At 42.6% G+C, this 18,144-nt stretch overlaps 1 protein-coding gene and 1 long non-coding RNA gene across 3 annotated transcripts in view; one reads left to right on the plus strand and one right to left on the minus strand.

Moving 5' to 3' along the window:
* Nucleotides 1-18,144, plus strand: part of LOC119854499 (deleted in malignant brain tumors 1 protein-like) — an 89,319-nt gene that overhangs the window by 57,925 nt on the left and 13,250 nt on the right. The window contains exons 14-19 of the mRNA XM_043514025.1: nt 833-1,147; nt 4,509-4,823; nt 7,034-7,348; nt 7,508-7,822; nt 10,639-10,953; nt 14,417-14,731. Coding sequence (XP_043369960.1) covers nt 833-1,147; nt 4,509-4,823; nt 7,034-7,348; nt 7,508-7,822; nt 10,639-10,953; nt 14,417-14,731 — 1,890 coding nt within the window. The remainder of the gene's footprint in view (nt 1-832; nt 1,148-4,508; nt 4,824-7,033; nt 7,349-7,507; nt 7,823-10,638; nt 10,954-14,416; nt 14,732-18,144) is intronic.
* On the minus strand, nt 1,041-15,370 carry LOC122460080. Of its 2 annotated transcripts, none has more exons than XR_006281151.1 (5): nt 14,845-15,358; nt 14,490-14,758; nt 10,704-10,711; nt 4,362-4,853; nt 1,041-1,165 (listed from the first exon to the last, which is right to left on the minus strand). It is a non-coding gene; the product is annotated as an uncharacterized LOC122460080 (long non-coding RNA). The 2 variants fall into 2 exon arrangements; XR_006281152.1 differs by lacking the exon at nt 1,041-1,165 and adding an exon at nt 1,551-3,403 and having other exon boundaries at nt 3,630-4,853; nt 14,845-15,370.

Consider the following 18,144-nt stretch of genomic DNA (forward strand, 5'->3'; position numbering starts at 1 on the left):
TGAGTTCAGATCCATCCCCTTGACTGTAGGGCTTTGTGGGATGGGGACACACCTTCCCCCAAATTGTATAAACCCCAGAATTTTTCATGTCATCATGATGTTACTTATAGCAGGGGAAAAATCATATTACATGCCAGAGTTGGCCACACTGTATTTTGCAATCTAACTAATGTTTTAAACTCAGACTGTTGAACTGGGAAATTAAAACTGTAAATGGAGCTGTCAGCTACAGTGTGGAAATGCAGAGAAAACCTGCAACTTAGCCGCATTGTCTCTAAAGGCAAAAAACAGAAAAGTCATAATTTTAAATTGAAAAAAGAAAAGTCCCAGGATACGTTAAGTTATTTGCTATAAGAAATATTATGAGAAATTTAATATTCTTTATTTTACAAGAAACAGAATTTGAAACCAACTAATTATATTTATCTAATATTTTAAACCACTTAAAAACTCACAATCTACTATACTGAACATATAGAGACCCAAATTTGTAAAAATTCACAAAGTAGACTTGCTTACAAGCACATAGACCAGAATGACAAGAAATATGAATTTGTGGGGAGAGGGGAATCAAACACCATTGACTTCTGTCATGACTATGACACACACAAAATTTCACTCATAATCCCCTCAAGTCTGAATGTGCATTTCACTACCCTATGCAGTTGCAAAATACATTGTAAATTGGAGATGATACCCACCAGCTGCTGCAATACCTCCAGATCAGATATTTACTGTCATGAATTGCTGAGGTTGTCTTTGTAGCTCAGGTGTTTTCTGAAATCTTACTAAAGTCCTGTTCTTCGATAGCATCTGGAATTTCTCCCTACAGAAAGCGAACAGATCAGACTGGTGAATGGAGTAGATCGATGTGCTGGGAGAGTGGAGATTTATTACAATGACACCTGGGGCACAGTCTGTGATGATTCCTGGGACACATCAGATGCCAATGTTGTTTGCAAAGAATTGAGATGTGGACACGCCATCAATGCACCTGGCTCAGCTCATTATGGGCAAGGACCAGGGCGGATCTGGCTGGATGATGTGAGTTGCTCTGGAAGCGAATCCTATCTTCGGGACTGTTCCTCCAGCGGATGGGGTCAGCATAACTGTGGGCATGGTGAAGATGCTGGAGTTCTCTGCTCAGGTCTGTTCTGTGAATGCTCTATTGAATTTGATTAACAGAATTAATATAAGAGATGAATATTAACTAAACAAGATGCAATAAAAGGAGAAGGTAGCTGAGTATGATGGAGAAGAATCTCCCAATTGAACCCAGAATTCTTTCTCACATTTGTTTCTACTAAAATTCCTTGTTTCTGCGCTAAACAGCACAATGAAGTTGGGATGGAATTTTGTCCTTAGTGTTATCACCAGATTTCTCCAACTCACGGCCTCTTTCTGCTCCAAATCATTTGTAGTCTGAGGTTATGAATTAATAATTTAAAATATAATGAGTACATCAGGCGTGGCACTAGCCTATGAGGCATCATAGTATTCACGTTTTTTGAGGTGCAGCCCTTATATGATTCTTTTTAGCCCTTGACTTTGTACTATTACACAACTTTTTCTCTTACTGTGTGGTTATTTTCCTTAATAATTTTTTGAGATTTTATTCAAAGATTTTGAAAAATACAAGTAAATTACATCTCTCCACTTTTAGCTGCTCTTTTAGTGATATTTTAAAAACTCATATGTGAGAGTTTTTCCATACAAAAATGCCTTTTCAACCATATGTACTTATATTTAGCCATATTGTCACATCAACCTATATTTAATTAGACTAACAAGTATCATCACATGTTCCTGATGAAATACAAATATAAATTGCAACAGCAGTATGGGGGAAAGAAGTAAATTGGACAGAGACGTTAGGTATTAACCACTTCTAGTATTGTAAAAATGCTCATTATCTGGAGGGAAGAATTGAAATCTTCTAAAGAATGCATTAATATAGTAATATTATCAGGTAATATAACCTATGACAACTTCCCTCTTGGCCAGCACACTGAAAATTGAATTACAGACCTCCAGAACTAAACACAGAAGTTGCTAGAGCTTGAACTAAAGCTCTCGAGCTTAGGCTATAACAGACTCATATCCTCTGTGGATCAGGCACATAATGTAACACACTCACCAGTGAATTATTCTAATTCCTCCCCTGCAGATTTAGAAGGAATGCTCATTACCCAACAGTCAATTTTTACTGAAGTTTTCTAAGATCTCTTTCTTTTTAGATATTAACAAATTATCCTTTTACAGGACTTTGATCAATATTTTATTGTTCTGTTGTTTTATTTCCCGGGCTGGCTGACATTTTTCTCCATTCCATTTCTCAAAAGCTTTTAAATCCTGTCTGTCCTACTCTACAGCCGGGTTATCTTCTTGGCACTGTAGCTGCATGTAAGAGACTCAGAATACTCAATTTAGCTTCAAGGTGTTGGACTGATAAAAATCTCATTTCTAATGAAGCTTTAGGCATGATTCTGTACTCCCTGAGATTTAGAGTGAAATCCTCACCCCCCTGAAATGAATGGGAGGTTTGCCAACAAACGGAATGGGGCCAGGACTTCATCTGTTAAATATTCATTTTAACTCCCTGCAGTGGCATGAAGTGATGGGGGATCTCTACGGGAACTAAAGTATAATTATTCTCATCCTTATCAGCATCATTAATATCCTAGATGCAATGGGAGTTTCTAACAAAACGGTAAAATTGTAGCAACCCTTAGATGTAGGCGGCTGCACGTTTCCCACTATAATGCATTCTTGCAATCATTTTTCAAATTTTTTTTTAGAAGCTCTGACACCTTCATTGTTTGCAGCAGGCTTGGATATTTAGTAGGGGAAACTCCCTCAGTGTAGCAAAGTGTCTTGTCTTTGTCCTGTGAAATTTTGTTCTGATTTAGCTGAGCTGGCGAGTGTTGCAAGTCACCATTTCCCTTCTTTCCCTTGGGTTCTTCAGAAAAATGTCAGCCTTGAAGATTCCAAGGTTGGGCTCAGGCCACTGCCAAAGCAGCAGCAGCAGCTACTGTATTTTGACCTAGCAGAGCAGCTGTAGCAGGAGGGGGTGGAAAGAGCTCAGCTCACTCCCCCCTGTCCACCCAGCCCTTTTTCCTACTCCTTTCAGCCCAACACATGGTTCCCAATATGCCATCCTTCCCCACTCTGGGGCAACACATAGGCAGGAGGGGAGCTCCCCCAACTACCAGTATTGGCGAGAGAAAGTTGACCCTGCCTTGTGCAATCCACTTGGATGTATGCATTATACAACTGTCTTTAATTTCCACAAGACCCCTGCCTCATTCGGTGCACATACTGGATGCATAAGGGAGAAAAATAAGGTGGAACAGGCAACCATAAACCAGGCATTTCCCAACTTTCAGGTGTTTGACTCTGTAACCTACCAATGGTTTCAGAGTAGCAGCCGTGTTAGTCTGTATTCGCAAAAAGAAAAGGAGTACTTGTGGCACCTTAGAGACTAACAAATTTATTAGAGCATAAGCTTTCGTGAGCTACAGCTCACTTCATCAGATGCATCCGATGAAGTGAGCTGTAGCTCACGAAAGCTTATGCTCTAATAAATTTGTTAGTCTCTAAGGTGCCACAAGTACTCCTTTTCTTTTAACCTACCAATGTTTGTTTGTTTAACAAGTGCTTGTAGGTAATACATATAGCTATTAATGTTATTCACTGAATTTCCCATGACTACAGAGCAAAGATCATTCTGATTTGCATAGAGTGCTGAATGTAGAAAATCAGTGTTCTTGGAGCATGGAGATTTTCTTGCATGATGTGAAGTAGAATTCTGGATAATAATCTGCATGACACTAGTCATGCCAGTACAGTGTGCAGGTATCTATAGCGTAGAGATAGAGAGAAAGCTTATAACTGACTTTGTTATGACAAAAATTTCTTGTCATAATTTTAGTTAAAAAATAAAATCAGAACTTCAGAATCAGAATAGAATTTTAATTGTTTTTTAAAAATTAGGAATCATGAAAAGTGAAATCTGTTTTCATGCAAAATTGATTTGAACCATTTAATAATCTTTAACTAGCAACTAAACACAATTTTAAAAACATACTCAAAAATATTCATTATGTGGAACCTGTTGATATCAGTGTGATTCCTTCCATTGAGTTCAATGGGCTTTGACCCCATTTTAGGTCAATAAAAGGACAAAAGTGTAACATATGTAGAGGACTTTTGCTCAATAGCCAGCTGGTGAGAGTGAAAAAAAACTAAATGTCATGAATTCTGAAAAAAATATACAACCCTGCTTCTAATCATTGCTAAGATTGAATGTGGAATGGGCCTATGCAGTTCTGAAATGAAGGAATGTAGGAGACGAAACCCACCAGCCACCGCAATAGCTCCACAGAAGATATTCACTGTTGTAAATTGCTGAGAATGTCATGTTCATTTGCCCAGGTGTTTCCTGAAATCTTACAAACATCTTCTTCTTCAATAGGAATGACATTAACATCTGAAATTCCTTTCTGTAGGAAGCAAACAGATCAGACTGGTGAATGGAATAGATCCATGCTCTGGGAGAGTGGAGATATATTACAATGACACCTGGGGCACAGTCTGTGATGATTCCTGGGACACATCAGATGCCAATGTTGTTTGCAAAGAATTGAGATGTGGACTAGCCATCAATGCACCTGGCTCAGCTCATTATGGGGAAGGATCAGGGCAGATCTGGCTAGATGATGTGAATTGCTCTGGAAGTGAATCCTTTCTTCGGGACTGTTCCTCCAGAGGATGGGGTCAGCATAACTGTGGGCACGGTGAAGATGCTGGAGTTCTCTGCTCAGGTCTGTTCATTCTCTATTGAAGCTGATTAGCTGGGGATTAATTTAAGAATTGTGTATTAAGTGACAGTAGAGGAAAATCTTCCTGCTCATCACACACATATTACTGTCTGGCATTTCTGAGCACATTTCCCAATCTGAAATCAGGTGTATTGGCAGTGGTGGTGTATTGGGTGGTGTACTGTGTAGAAGCCTGCACAGTTCCTGCCCATATTATATTCATGCTATAGCTATCCACTACAGATCTCCAGAGTTAATCAGAGGGTCCAATGAGTGCCTCAGGGTACTGCCTAGCACTAGGAAAACCTAGTTTTTGAACAAACTGTATGAGCTGCAAATATTGCCTCCCATTACCTGCCTTTAGAGCAGTACAGCAGGGCATCAATCACAGATATATCATACTTGACACCCTCCACTCAACAAATACTTCTTCTCTACCTTATACAATACCATGCAGCACTGGCAGAATTTTGTCCTTAATGTTAACAGCAAACCTCATCAGCTTGCTACCCTCTGCACCTCCAACTTGTTAATATCTGACCATATGATTTAGTTGGGGATTGGTCCTGCTTTGAGCAGGGGGTTGGTCTAGATGACCTCCTGAGGTCCCTTCCAACCCTGATATTCTATGATTCTGTGATATCTGAATGTGTTGTTTTAAATATCTTAAGGAACCTTGGCTCCAGCATAGACTTCTCAAGCATCTCACTATTAAACACTTCCATACCTGCCCACATTTACAGACAAAACCCACCATGTTCTAATGTGCATGTATTTGTATAAATATTCATTAACTTCCATAAACATATATTAGTTTACAAACACACTGCCCATTTGTCCTATTTACACTTTCTCCATAAATGTATTCCATGCAACTTGATCGGCATTCATCCTGCACCAACTTTCACTGCAACACATCTTTCCCCCACATGCTGGTAATGCGCATATTCCCCAGACAAAACTTATTCCACTTCCTAACCCTATTCATTCCACACACATGCCATCTCCGCACTCTATACCTACCCATTCTACATTCACCCATCTCTACTCCACACATTTCATTTTGAATACATCTCCCCACTCATTCCACACACACATTTAATCAGTTCCAAACAGTCTAAGGTACGTGAGAAAAGGGAACACTCAGACAGAGGCCCTAGCATTAATAGGTAAAGCCCAGGGGAAGGATGTTTTCAGTGGAAGTCTCATCCATCCCAGTAAACATCCTTGGGTGCCAGTATTTTCTCTGTACATCCACAGAAAGATCGGAAAACTCACGGTATATGAGGAAAATTGTAGAGTTGTAAAGTGTGCACTTTTTAAAAATTAACTAAGGTATTTTTATGGCCCCCATCCCCATATAATCCCTCCAAATTTTTAAAGAATTTATCATTGCAACACTCCTGTGAGGTAAGAAACTGAGGCAAAAGCATATAAGGGACTGTGTCCAAGGTCACACATAAAGTTTATAACAGAAAAGGGAATTAAGACCAGGTCTCCCAACTCAGTTCTCTTACCTTTCTTACCTTGCTGAGACATAGCTTTGTAATAGATCAAAAAATGGTCAAAAGGTTGGAAACAAAGACGCATGGTGAAGGGCTATTTCCCCTTACACCATGTTTATTTACTTTCTTCAGTTATCTTTCTGACAGAACTTTTCAAAAAAATTCTAGTCAGTTAGAGAATCCTGATTTTTCAATTAAAAAAACTTGCTTGTTTGATCATATCCAGATGTAACTGTTTCTCTGCTCTGTCTCCAAGTATTTGCTCTGTCAAGAGATGATTGATAAGACCACTGGTCTAGCATCAGGAGAATCTCCCTGTTCTCCATTTCCTCCCATTTTATTTATTCATTTGATGTGCTGTCGTTTTAAATTCATATGTATTAAATACCAAAACCCACAATAAAAAAACAAAGGCAACAAAAGAACAATATACATATAAATGTTCTAATGAAGAATAAAAGGCCTCAAACCCAGTTCAGGTTCTAAAGGTCATGAGATCCAACGTCAGAATTATTATTATTACCTTAGACTCCACTTAATATTTTCTTGACTATAATAAAAAAGGATTTTTCATCATTATATTTTTTTCCTGGTCTTTATATAGAATTAGTTTTGCTTTAGAATATTGGTGTCATTTGTTCAGATGTTTTCATTCTGAAATCTTCACTAGCAATATGCTATACTAACAGCTGGGATTTTTCCATATAGGAAGCAAACAGATCAGACTGGTGAATGGAGCAGATCATTGTGCTGGGAGAGTGGAGGTTTATAATGATGGCACCTGGGGCACAGTCTGTGATCATTACTGGGATCTACTGGCTTCGAATGTTGTTTGCAAACAACTGGGGTGTGGACACATCATCAATGTAACTGTCTCTGCTTATTATGGGGAAGGATCAGGGCAGATCTGGCTGGACAAAGTGAAGTGCTCTGGAACTGAATCCTATATCTGGGAATGTTCTTCTAGTAGATGGGGTAAGAATAACTGTGGACACAGCAACGATGCAGGAGTTCTCTGCTCAGGTATGTTCTATGAATGCTCTATTGCATCTTATTAAAGTGGAACTGTGAAGATACCATTCAGGACTAAATGGTTATAGCTGTCTTGAGATTCTCACTTAAAGCAGGTATTCATCTTCTACATAGGAATATAATATTAAAAGCTGGAATATTTTCCTACAGGAAGCAAACAGATCAGACTGGTGAATGGGGCAGATCGTTGCTCTGGGAGAGTGGAGATTCATTACAGTGGCTCCTGGGGGACAGTCTGTAATAATTCCTGGGCCCTTTCAGCTGCCAATGTCATTTGCAAAGAATTAGGATGTGGACACGCCATCAATGTACCTGGCTCGGCTCATTATGGAAAAGGATCAGGGCAGATCTGGCTGGATGAAGTGAGTTGCTCCCGAAATGAATCCTATCTTCGAGACTGTTCCTCCAAAGGATGGGGTCAGCATAATTGTGAGCACGGTAAAGATGCTGGAATTTTCTGCTCAGGTCTGTTCTTTGAAAGTTTATTTGAATATAACTAACACGGAGTTAATATAATGGGTGGGCGATAACTAACAGAGAAGCGATAAAATAAGAAGAACCTGAGTATGAGAGTGGAGAGTCTCCTTCCTGGTCACACAATTCTTTTGATATATATTCCTGTAGTATGGTAACCAGACTTTCCAGCTGTGCCAAACCCAAGTATTCAAAAATCATGAATCGGTCCCAAAAATCAAGTAATTGGTTGAAAATAATGTGATTTAAAATAATAGAATCATAGTGTTAGAAGGGATCTAGTCTAGCCCCTGCCAAAATGCAGGATTTTTTGTGTCTAAATCATACAAGACAGATGGCTATCCTATCCAGCTTCCTTTTGAAAACCTCCAGTGAAGGAGCTTCCACAACCTCCCTAGGCCTCTGTTCCATTGTCCTACTGCTCTTACAGTTAGGAATTTTTTCCTGAGATTTAATCAAAATCTCCTGCACTGTAGTTTGAACACACTGTCTTTTGTCCTGCCCTCTGGGGCAAGAAAGAACAAAGTTTCTCCATCATTTTTGTGGCAGCCTTTCAAGTATCTGAAAACAGTGTCACGTTGCCCCTTCATCTCTCCTTTTCCAAACTAAACATACCCAGTTCCTTCAGTTTTGGCTCATATGAGTTGCCTTCAGGGCCGTCCCTAGCTATTCTGTGGCCCTACGCAGCCCCCTCGTGGGTGTGTGTGTGGGGGGAAGGGGGAGGGCAGGCCTCCACGGGAGGGGCAGGACTGGCTTGTGGTGCAGGGGGAACCACCACCCCCAGCACTCACCAGTGGCGCAGAGCGGGCTGGGGCCAGGTTGCTGCACTTCCCGCCACTGAAGCAGAGGCGGGAAGGGGCGGGGAGGGGGCAGAACAGGGCAGTGGCTTTGGGGAAGGGGTGGAGTGGGGGTGGGGCTGGGGAAGAGCAGGGGTGGGGGCTATGGGGAAGAGGCAGGGCAGGAGCAGAGCAGGGTGGGGGCTTTGGGGAAGGGGTGGAGTGGGGCAGGGCTGGGGCGGAGCAGGGGCGGGAAGAGGCAAGGCAGGGGCTAGAGCAGCAATGCAGCTGTGCAGGGCACCAGGAAATGTGATGCCCCAAATTTCCTGGTGCCCTACGCAGCTGCATACTTTGCATGTGGGTAGGGACGGCCCTGTTTGCCTTCCATCCCTTTGATCATCTTTGTTGCTCTCCTATGGACCCTTTCCAGTTTCTCTACATCCTTTAAGAACAGATGCATCGATGAAGTGAGCTGTAGCTCACGAAAGCTTATGCTCAAAAAAATTTGTTAGTCCCTAAGGTGCCACAAGTACTCCTTTTCTTTTTGCGAATACAGACTAACACGGCTGCTACTCTGAAATCTACATCCTTTCTATATGTTGGTGACCAAAATTAGACACAGTTCTCCAGCTGAGGCCTAACCAATACTGAGTAGAGTGGTATTATCACCTCCCGTGACTTGAGTGCTATGCCTCTGTTAATGCAACCTAAAATTACATTTGTGGGTTTGTTTGGTTTTTTTGCAACAGTATCACATTGCTGATTCATGTTGGGGATGTGATCCACCACAACTCCCAGATCCTTCTGAGCAGTGCTGCTGCCAAGCCAGTTATCCCCCATTCTGTATTTGTGCATTTGGGTTTTCTCCCCTAAGTATAGTACCTTACATTTGTCTTTGCTGAATTTCTTTTTGTTGTCTATAGCTTAGTTCTCTAATTTATCAAAATTCCTTTGAATGTTAGCTCTATCCTCCAAAGTGTTTACAACCACCACTAGCTTTGTGTCATCTGCAATTTAATTAGTCTGCTCTCTATTCCTACATCCAGGTCATTAATAAAGTTGTTAAATAACACTGCACCCAGAACAGATCCCTGTGGAACATCCCTCATGTGAGACCTCAGTCCAATATGACATTATTCCATTAATAATCAATCTTTATTTGCTGTTGTTTAGCCAATTATGTATCCACTCAATGGTAGTTTGGCCAAGCCCGCATTTCTCCTGCTTACTTATCAGAATGTCATGTGGGCCTGTGTCAAAAGCCTTGCCAAAGTCCAGATGTATTATGTCCATTGCATTCCCCCTATCCACCAAACCACTCACCCTGTTAAAGAAGAAAAGCAAGCTGGCTTGGCATGGTATGTTCTTAGTAAATCCATAGTGGGTGATCACCCCTTCATCCTCCAGGTATTCACAAACTGCATGTTTTATACATTGTTCTAGTAGCTCCCAGGTATTGAGGTCAGTCTGACTAGTGTGTATTTCCCTGGCTTCTCCTTTTTAAAGGCGGGCACTACATTAGCCCTTCTTCAGTCTTCCAGGACTACTCCTGTCATCCATGAGTTGCAAATATTATAGCCAGTGATTTATATTTATATTTATATTTATTGTTTCAGAGTAGCAGCCGTGTTAGTCTGTATTCGCAAAAAGAAAAGGAGTACTTGTGGCACCTTAGAGACTAACAAATTTATTAGAGCATAAGCTTTCGTGAGCTACAGCTCACTTCATCGGATGCATTTGGTGGAAAAAACAGAGGAGAGATTTATATCATGATATAAATCTCTCCTCTGTTTTTTCCACCAAATGCATCCGATGAAGTGAGCTGTAGCTCACGAAAGCTTATGCTCTAATAAATTTGTTAGTCTCTAAGGTGCCACAAGTACTCCTTTTCTTTTTATATTTATTATAGCTTCAGCTAATTCCTTCAGTACCCTTGGCTGAATAGCATCAGGCACCACTGACTTGAATTCATTCAGATTAGTCAGAAGATCACAGGAATATGATATTAAAAGCTGGGATTTTTCCCTGCAGGAAGCAAACAGATCAGACTGGTGAATGGGGCAGATCGTTGCTCTGGGAGAGTGGAGATTCATTACAGTGGAGCCTGGGGAACAGTCTGTGATGATTCCTGGGACAAATCAGACTCGAATGTTGTTTGCAAAGAATTGGGATGTGGACCTGCCATTGATGCCCTTGCCTCAGCTTATTATGGGCAAGGATCAGGGTGGATCTGGCTAGATGATGTGAGTTGCTCTGGAAGCGAATCCTATCTTCGGGACTGTTCCTCCAGAGGATGGGGTCAGCACAACTGTGGGCACAGTGAAGATGCTGGAGTTCTCTGCTCAGGTCTGTTCTTTGAAAGCTTTATTGAATCTAATTAATAGGGCATTAATATAAGAGGTCAGTGTTAACTAACAGAGAAGCCATAAAATGAGAAAAAACTGAGTATGAAAGTGGAGAATCTCCTTGCCTGTCACACAATTCTTTTGAGATATAGTCCTTTGGAATGGTAACCAGTCCTTTGGAATTTCCAGCTCTGCCTAACCCAAGCGTTCAAAAATCATGAGTTACGACTAAAATATCAGGAAATTGGTTAAAAATAAAGAGATTTAAAATCATACAATCCTTAAATCATAGTGCCATAGTGTTAAAAGGGATGAATAAGGTCACTGAGTCTGACTCCTGCCAAGATGAAAGATTGTTGTGGTTAAACCATCCAAGAGAGATGGCTATGTAGCCTCCTTCTGAAAACATCCAGGGAAGGAGCTTCCATAACTTCCCTCGCAGTCTGTTCCATTGTCCTACTGTTGTTAAACTTAGGAAGTTTTTCCTGAGATTTAATCTAAATCTGCTCTGCTATAGTTTGAACCCATGCTTCTTGCCATACTCTCTGTGGCAAGAGAGAATGATCTATTCATGTCATATTGACAGAAAGCAGAAGACCAGAAGTCCACAGTGCAGGCAATGTGATATTTATTGGGGTTAGTTTCAAGCAAGCATATCCATAGCTCTGACACTTCAGAGCCTTTGTCCCAGTGTTCCAGTTCCCCCTTCCTTAGCAGGCATAATTATACGTGTAATGCATAGTGTTGATTCCACCCCTTACAATTTATGGTCAAGTTCCATTTTGGAGGGTCTTGAGTCTGGGGGCTTGGTCCCACCTCTTTTGTATCCCATTGGAGGGGTAGGGAGTGAGGTTGTGTACTGGCCAACGCTAAGCTTTCTTTGGCTTTTAATGTTTCTTATGTCTCTCCCCACCCCCTCTTGCTCCTCCTAACTGGTTGCTTGATCTTGGCTTGAGAGAGGAGCCAGGCAGCCTTCCAGTATATGCTCATACATACTCCCAGCATACCCAGTAACACTTTAACTCTATTTCTTATCGTTTTCTCATTGTGCTAAAAGCTCCATTTGGTTGTGAGAAATATAACACACAGTGTCTTTGGTCTTTGTTCACACATATTAGTAAGGATATAAGAGTATTAAAAAATCAAACTCAAAATTCTATCTCAGGCAAACAAACAGGTCTATGTACTAACAGCAGCCTTACAAGTATTTTAAGGCTGCTATCACTTCCCCATGGACTCTCCTCTATTCCAAACTAAACATACCCAGTTCCTTCAGTTTTTGTCATATGGGTTACATTCTCTTTCTTTGCTCATCTTTGTCGCTCTCCTCTGGATCCTTTACAGATTCTCTACAACCTTTCTATATGCTGGTGACCATAATAGGACACAGTAGTTTCCCAGCTTAGGCCCAACCAGCTCCAAGTGGAGCAATACTGTCACCTCCTGTGATTTGCATGCTATGCCTCTGTTAATGCAACAGTAGCAGGCAGCTTGGAGGGCTGAACAGCCTAGTGGTTAGAGTGCCTGGCTCTCAGCCCTTTGATTCATTGAGTAGTCTCAGTGTTTATGGCCTAGAGGGGTATTGAGATCTGGGCCCTTCCTCTCCATTGGGTCCAAACCCAGATCCCTCAGTAAGTCAGCCCCTGAACAGGGAGAGGATCCCTCCCAGCAGGACGTCAAAATCCTCTTCCATGGGCTACTTCCTACTGGTCTGTTCAGCTTGAGGAATGGCCCCTCTAGTGCAGTTTGCTGAATGGCTTGTTTCCTGCAGGGTTCCCTCTTGGACTAGGGCAGTGCCTTGCTGCGATCTCCAGCTCCTTCAGGCAGGGCAAACCCCACAATGTCTCTGGTTTCTACTCAGAAAGTTACTTCAGGTGCTGGAGGCTCCTTCACAATCTCCCTTGGTTGTGGAGACAGTGCTTATTCTGAGTCAGCTACCCTGGCTGGCCGATTACTGCTCCTTCCCTTCAAGTAGGGAGACAATGAGCTTCTGACTCCTCACCAGTCAGCACCAAACTGAGCCAGCCTCTCTTCACCCCTGCCCCCATGCCTGGCTTACACTGAAGATATAGCATGATGGGGCTAGCTGAGCCCAAAGGCTCTCTTTAACATTTGCTGTGCAGGCTGGCAGTTTCTCTTTTTCAACAAGCAACTTACAATTGCATTTGCCTTTTTCCCAACAACATCACAGTGTTGATTCATGTTGAGGGTGCGATCCACCACAACTCCCAGATCCTTCTCAGCAGTGCTGCTGCAAAGCCAGTTACCTCCCATTCTACATTTATACCTTTGTTTTTTCTCCCCTAAATATAGAACATTACATTTGTCTTTGTTGAATTCCCTTTTTTTAATCTGTAGCCCAATTCTCCAATTTATCAGGATATCTTTGAATTTTAGCTCAATCCACCAAAGTGTTGGCAACCCCCCTAGCTTTGTGCTATCTGCAAATTTGATCAGTATGCTCTATATTCCTCCATCCAGGTCATTAATAAAGATGCTAAGTAACACCAGACCCAGAACAGATCCCTGTGGAACCTCACTTGACACCTCCCTCCAATCTGACATCATTCCATTAATAGTCAATCTTTGTTTGTGGTTGTTTAACCAATTACATATACACCTAGTGGTAGTTCTGCCAAGCCTGCATTTCTCCAGCTTACTTATCAGAATGTCATGTAGAACTGTGTCAAAAGCCTTGCTAAAGTCCAGGTATATTATGGCCATTGCATTCCCTCATCCTCAAAACCAATTACCGTGTCTAAAGGCTTGTCTACGCTACCAAAGGGGATCGATTTAAGTTACGCAACTTCAGCTACGTGAATAGCATAGCTGAAGCTGACCTACTTAGATCTACTTACCACGGTGCCGGTGTCTTCACTGCGTTAAGTCGACAGCTGACCCTCCCCCGTCAACTCCACCTGCACCTCTCATTCTGGTGGAGTACCGGAGTTGACGGGAGAGCGCTTGGTGGTAGATTTATCGCGTCTATACTAGATGCAATAAATTGACCCCCACTGGATTGATAGCTACCCGTCGATCCAGCATGAAGTGCAGACAAGCCCTTCAAATAATATCAAACTGGTTTGGCATGATTTGTTCTTAATAAATCCATGCAGGATGCTAGTGATCATACCTTCATCCTCCAGGTAATCACAAATTGCTTGCTTTATACATTACTCTATTAGTTTCCCAGGTATGTAGTCAGGATGCCTGCCTATAGTTCTCTGTTCTCCTTTTCCCCCTTTTTAAAGATAGGCACTATGTTAGTTCCTAGCCAGTCTTCCCAGACCTCTACTGTCATCCATGAATTTGCAAATATTATTGCCAGTGGCACCAAGATTTCTTCAGCTAATTCCTTTAGCACACTGGGGTGAATAAAATCAGGCCCTCCTGACATGAATTCATGCAAACTAGTAAGAAGATCAAAGGAATGTGATATTAATATGTGCAATGTATCCCTACAGGAAGCAAACAGATCAAACTGGTGAATGGAATAGATCGATGTGGTGGGAGAGTGGAGATTTATTACAATGGCACCTGGGGGACAGTCTGTGATGATTCCTGGGACACATCAGATGCCAATGTCGTTTGCCAAGAGTTGGGATGTGGACACGCCCTCAATGCAACTGGCTCAGCTCATTATGGGGAAGGATCAGGGCAGATCTGGCTGGATGATGTGGGTTGCTCTGGAAGCGAATCCTGTCTTCATGACTGTTCCTCTGGTGGATGGGGTCGGCATAACTGTGGGCATGGTGAAGATGCTGGAGTTCTCTGCTCAGGTCTGTTCTTTGAAAGTTTTATTGAATCTAATTGATAGGGGGTTAATGTAAAAGGTTGATGTTAACTAACAGAGAAGCCATAAAATGAAAAGAACAGTGGAAAATCTACTTACTGTCACCCAATTCTTTTGACATATTGTGGCAAGTCACCTCCTTTGTCTCACCAGACCTTAGTGCTTTCCCCTCTGGCGATGGTGAGCCTGGGTTAATCAGCTCCTTTCTGTGCAGGGTTTGCCTTTCCCCTTCTGTGTTCCCTTGGCCATACTTTCAGGATAGCCCTGACAGTCAGCCTAAGGGATGATCCTTCACCAAACAAAAAAGAAACAGTCTCATAAACTAAAACCCCAGTAAGATACCTTTTGCTACCTCCTCGCTGGTGCAGGGTGTTGCCCTGTTGGTTTTCCCTGGGCTCTCAGTCCTTACCTAGCAGGCACTCAGGTTTGGCTGTTTCCCCTATGGGTAGGAACACAGCCCCTCACCCTGGAGAAACTTATTTCCCTACTGCCACTAGCCTGGCAGCAACTTGTTTCTCTCTTCCCCTTTCCTCTACTCAGCAGAGGGGTTTTAAAAGGCCCTTAATTGGGATCAGGTGCCTCTAGCTGACCTGGGGTAACTCCCTCTCAGCTGGTAGGGAAAACAGCCTTTAATATTCATATATTCTTGTGGAATGGTAAACAGACTTTCCCGCACTGCCATATCAAGTTTTCAAAAATCTTGAGACAGGCCCAAAAATATCAGGAAATTGGTTAAAAACAATGTGATTTAAAATCATAGAATCATAGCATAAGAAGGAACTGAAATGGTCATCTAGTCTAACCCGTGCCAGGATGAAGGATTTGTTTCTAAAAAATTCAAGACAGATGCTATCCAGCCTTCTTTTGAAAACCTCCAGTGAAGGAGCTTCCACAACCTCCTGAGGCCTCTGTTCCATTGTCCTGCTGCTCTTACAGTTAGGAAGTTTTTCTTGAGATTTAATCTAAATTTGCTGTGCTGCAGTTTGAACCCACTGCCTCTTGTCCTGCCTCTATGGGAAGAAAGAATGATGTTTCTTCATCTTTTTTATGGCAGCCTTTCAAGTATTTGAAGATCATTGTCATGTGTCCCCTTAATCTCCTCTTTTCCAAACTAAACATACCCAGTTTCTTCAGCCTTTGCTCATATGGCTATTTCATCCCTTTGATCATGTTTGTCACTCACCTCTGGCTCCTTTCCAGTTTCTCTACATCCTTTCTATACACTGGTGACCATAACTGTACACAGTGCTCTGACTGAGGCCCTACCAGCACCAACTAGAGCATCACGGTCACCCCCTGTGATTTGCATGTGGTGCCTCTGTTAATGGAATTGTAACAGGTGGCTTGGAGGGCCACGTGCCTAGTTGTTGGAGTGCCTGGCTCTCTTCCCCCTGATTGGTTGAGCAACTTACGTCTTTAAGGCTCGGGGGGTAGGGGAACCCAGGTCCTCCCTCTACACTCCTCCCCGCTGAGGGCCCTGTGTATGTCAACCCCTGATTGGGGGCGGGGCGGGGAAGGCTGGATCAAAGGAAGTGGAGAAAGCTGTCTTTTCCCTGGATTCTGCTGTGATAGGGGTGTGCCAACATTTCTTCTTCAGATCCAGGTGATGATGTATTCTGTTTCCCCTAGCCTGTCAAATAGTTTGTCAATGCAAGGCATCAATTACACATCAAATTTTGAGACTGTGTTAACCTTTTGGAAGTCATTTCTAAACCAGGTGGTCCAATCAGGCTTGGGGACCAATACTACAGGGCGTTTCCAATCTCTGAATGATTCCCCAATTACTCCTAGTTCTAGCATTGATTGGGGTTCTCGCTTCATGGTTCCCCTCAACTCTTGGGGAAGGGGTTGAGGATTTTCTCTGACTTTAAGCCCCAGTTTCATCTGAATGTTATGGGTTATGGGTCTGTCTAGGTTGAGTAGAAAATACAAAAGGAAAGACATTGATCACCTGTTGAGTCTGGGGTCTCTGGTCTGGGTGAGATTTTTTCCAGTCTTGACCATTGCTGGCTCTGAGGTCTTGCCAACCTGAGGGCCTGATTCTAATATTGGTAAGCTATTGGGCTTTACAAGGTATTTAAAGATTTATATGGTAGATTTGGTGTACCTTTCACTTTTTTCAGTTCTCAGATTTTGTAGTTTACTAGCCCTACTCTTCACACCACTTTATAGGTCCCTTGCAAGCAGGCTAGGAGTTTTAATTTGGGTAATGGCAGTGGGTAATAACAGAAGAACCCAATTATTGGGTTGCAATTTGCAGAGGTGAGCCCTGTTTCCTGTGTGCTCTGGGTGTGTAGGTGGTTCTCCCTGTCAAATGAGCCCTGGGCATTGAGCTTCTCCAATAGGTCCAGGATGTTTTGTACTATGTTATTGGCTTGAGATAGCTGTTCTTTCCACATTTCTCGAATGAGTTTTACAATCCAGTGGGGTTGCCTCCCATATAACAGCTCAAATGCTGAGAAGACAGTGGAGGACTGGGGGACTTCTTGCCTGGAGAACAGGGGAGGAGGGAGTAACTGATCTCAGTGTCACATATCCATCTGTAAGGACAAACTTCCAGGGCATCCTCTTTAGTGTTCTGTTGAATCTTTCCACCAGGACATCTGTTTGGGGGTGGTGAATAGATGTCTTGAGAACCTTGATTTTCAGCAGTCAGCACAGTTGCTTGATCATCTGGGGCATAAAGTTCATTCCCTGATCTGTTGAGATCTCCCATGGCATCCCAACCCAAGCAAAGATTTTCATGAGTGCAGTGGCCTCCATTTTGGCATTCATAGAATGTAATGGTACTGCTTCAGGGTACCTAGTTGCATAGTCTACTGTAACTAAAATGAACTAGTAGCCTGATGCACTGTTCTCCAGGGAGTTGACTCTGTCCATTCCAATCCAGCCGAATGGCATACCTACTAGCAGGATGGAGAGGCTCTCTGTGGGCTAAGGAGCTGTAGGCTGACACTACAGGCATGAGGCACAGAAATCTGGAACATCTTAGTAGACTCCAGGCTAGAATCTGGGCTAACATCTTCTCCCACCCTAGGTGTCCTGCGAAGGGTATGGCATGGGTGAGTTGCATCACCTCCCTCCAGTAGAGTTGGGTACCAGAAGCTGATTCCAAACTTCCCCAGTCTGCTGGTCCTTTTCAATGTAGTATAAGTGTTTGCCCTGAATTTCAAAGTGTGTATACAGTCCTGCTTCATGGGGCTTGATGGTCTCCCCATTTACCACTGCCACTTGAGTGTATGCTTAGCTCAGCATGTTGTCTGCCCATTGTTCCTCTACAAAGTTGGAGAACTGGGTCAGAATATCAGACTTAGGTAATGGAGGGGCATCCTCCTGATGCTGTGACAGGGCCCTGTTTTGCTGGGTTGGCCCAGATACATGGAATGCCCACTCAACTGC

The sequence above is a fragment of the Dermochelys coriacea genome, chromosome 4, assembly GCF_009764565.3.
Source record: "Dermochelys coriacea isolate rDerCor1 chromosome 4, rDerCor1.pri.v4, whole genome shotgun sequence".
Classification (NCBI taxonomy): domain Eukaryota; kingdom Metazoa; phylum Chordata; order Testudines; family Dermochelyidae; genus Dermochelys; species Dermochelys coriacea.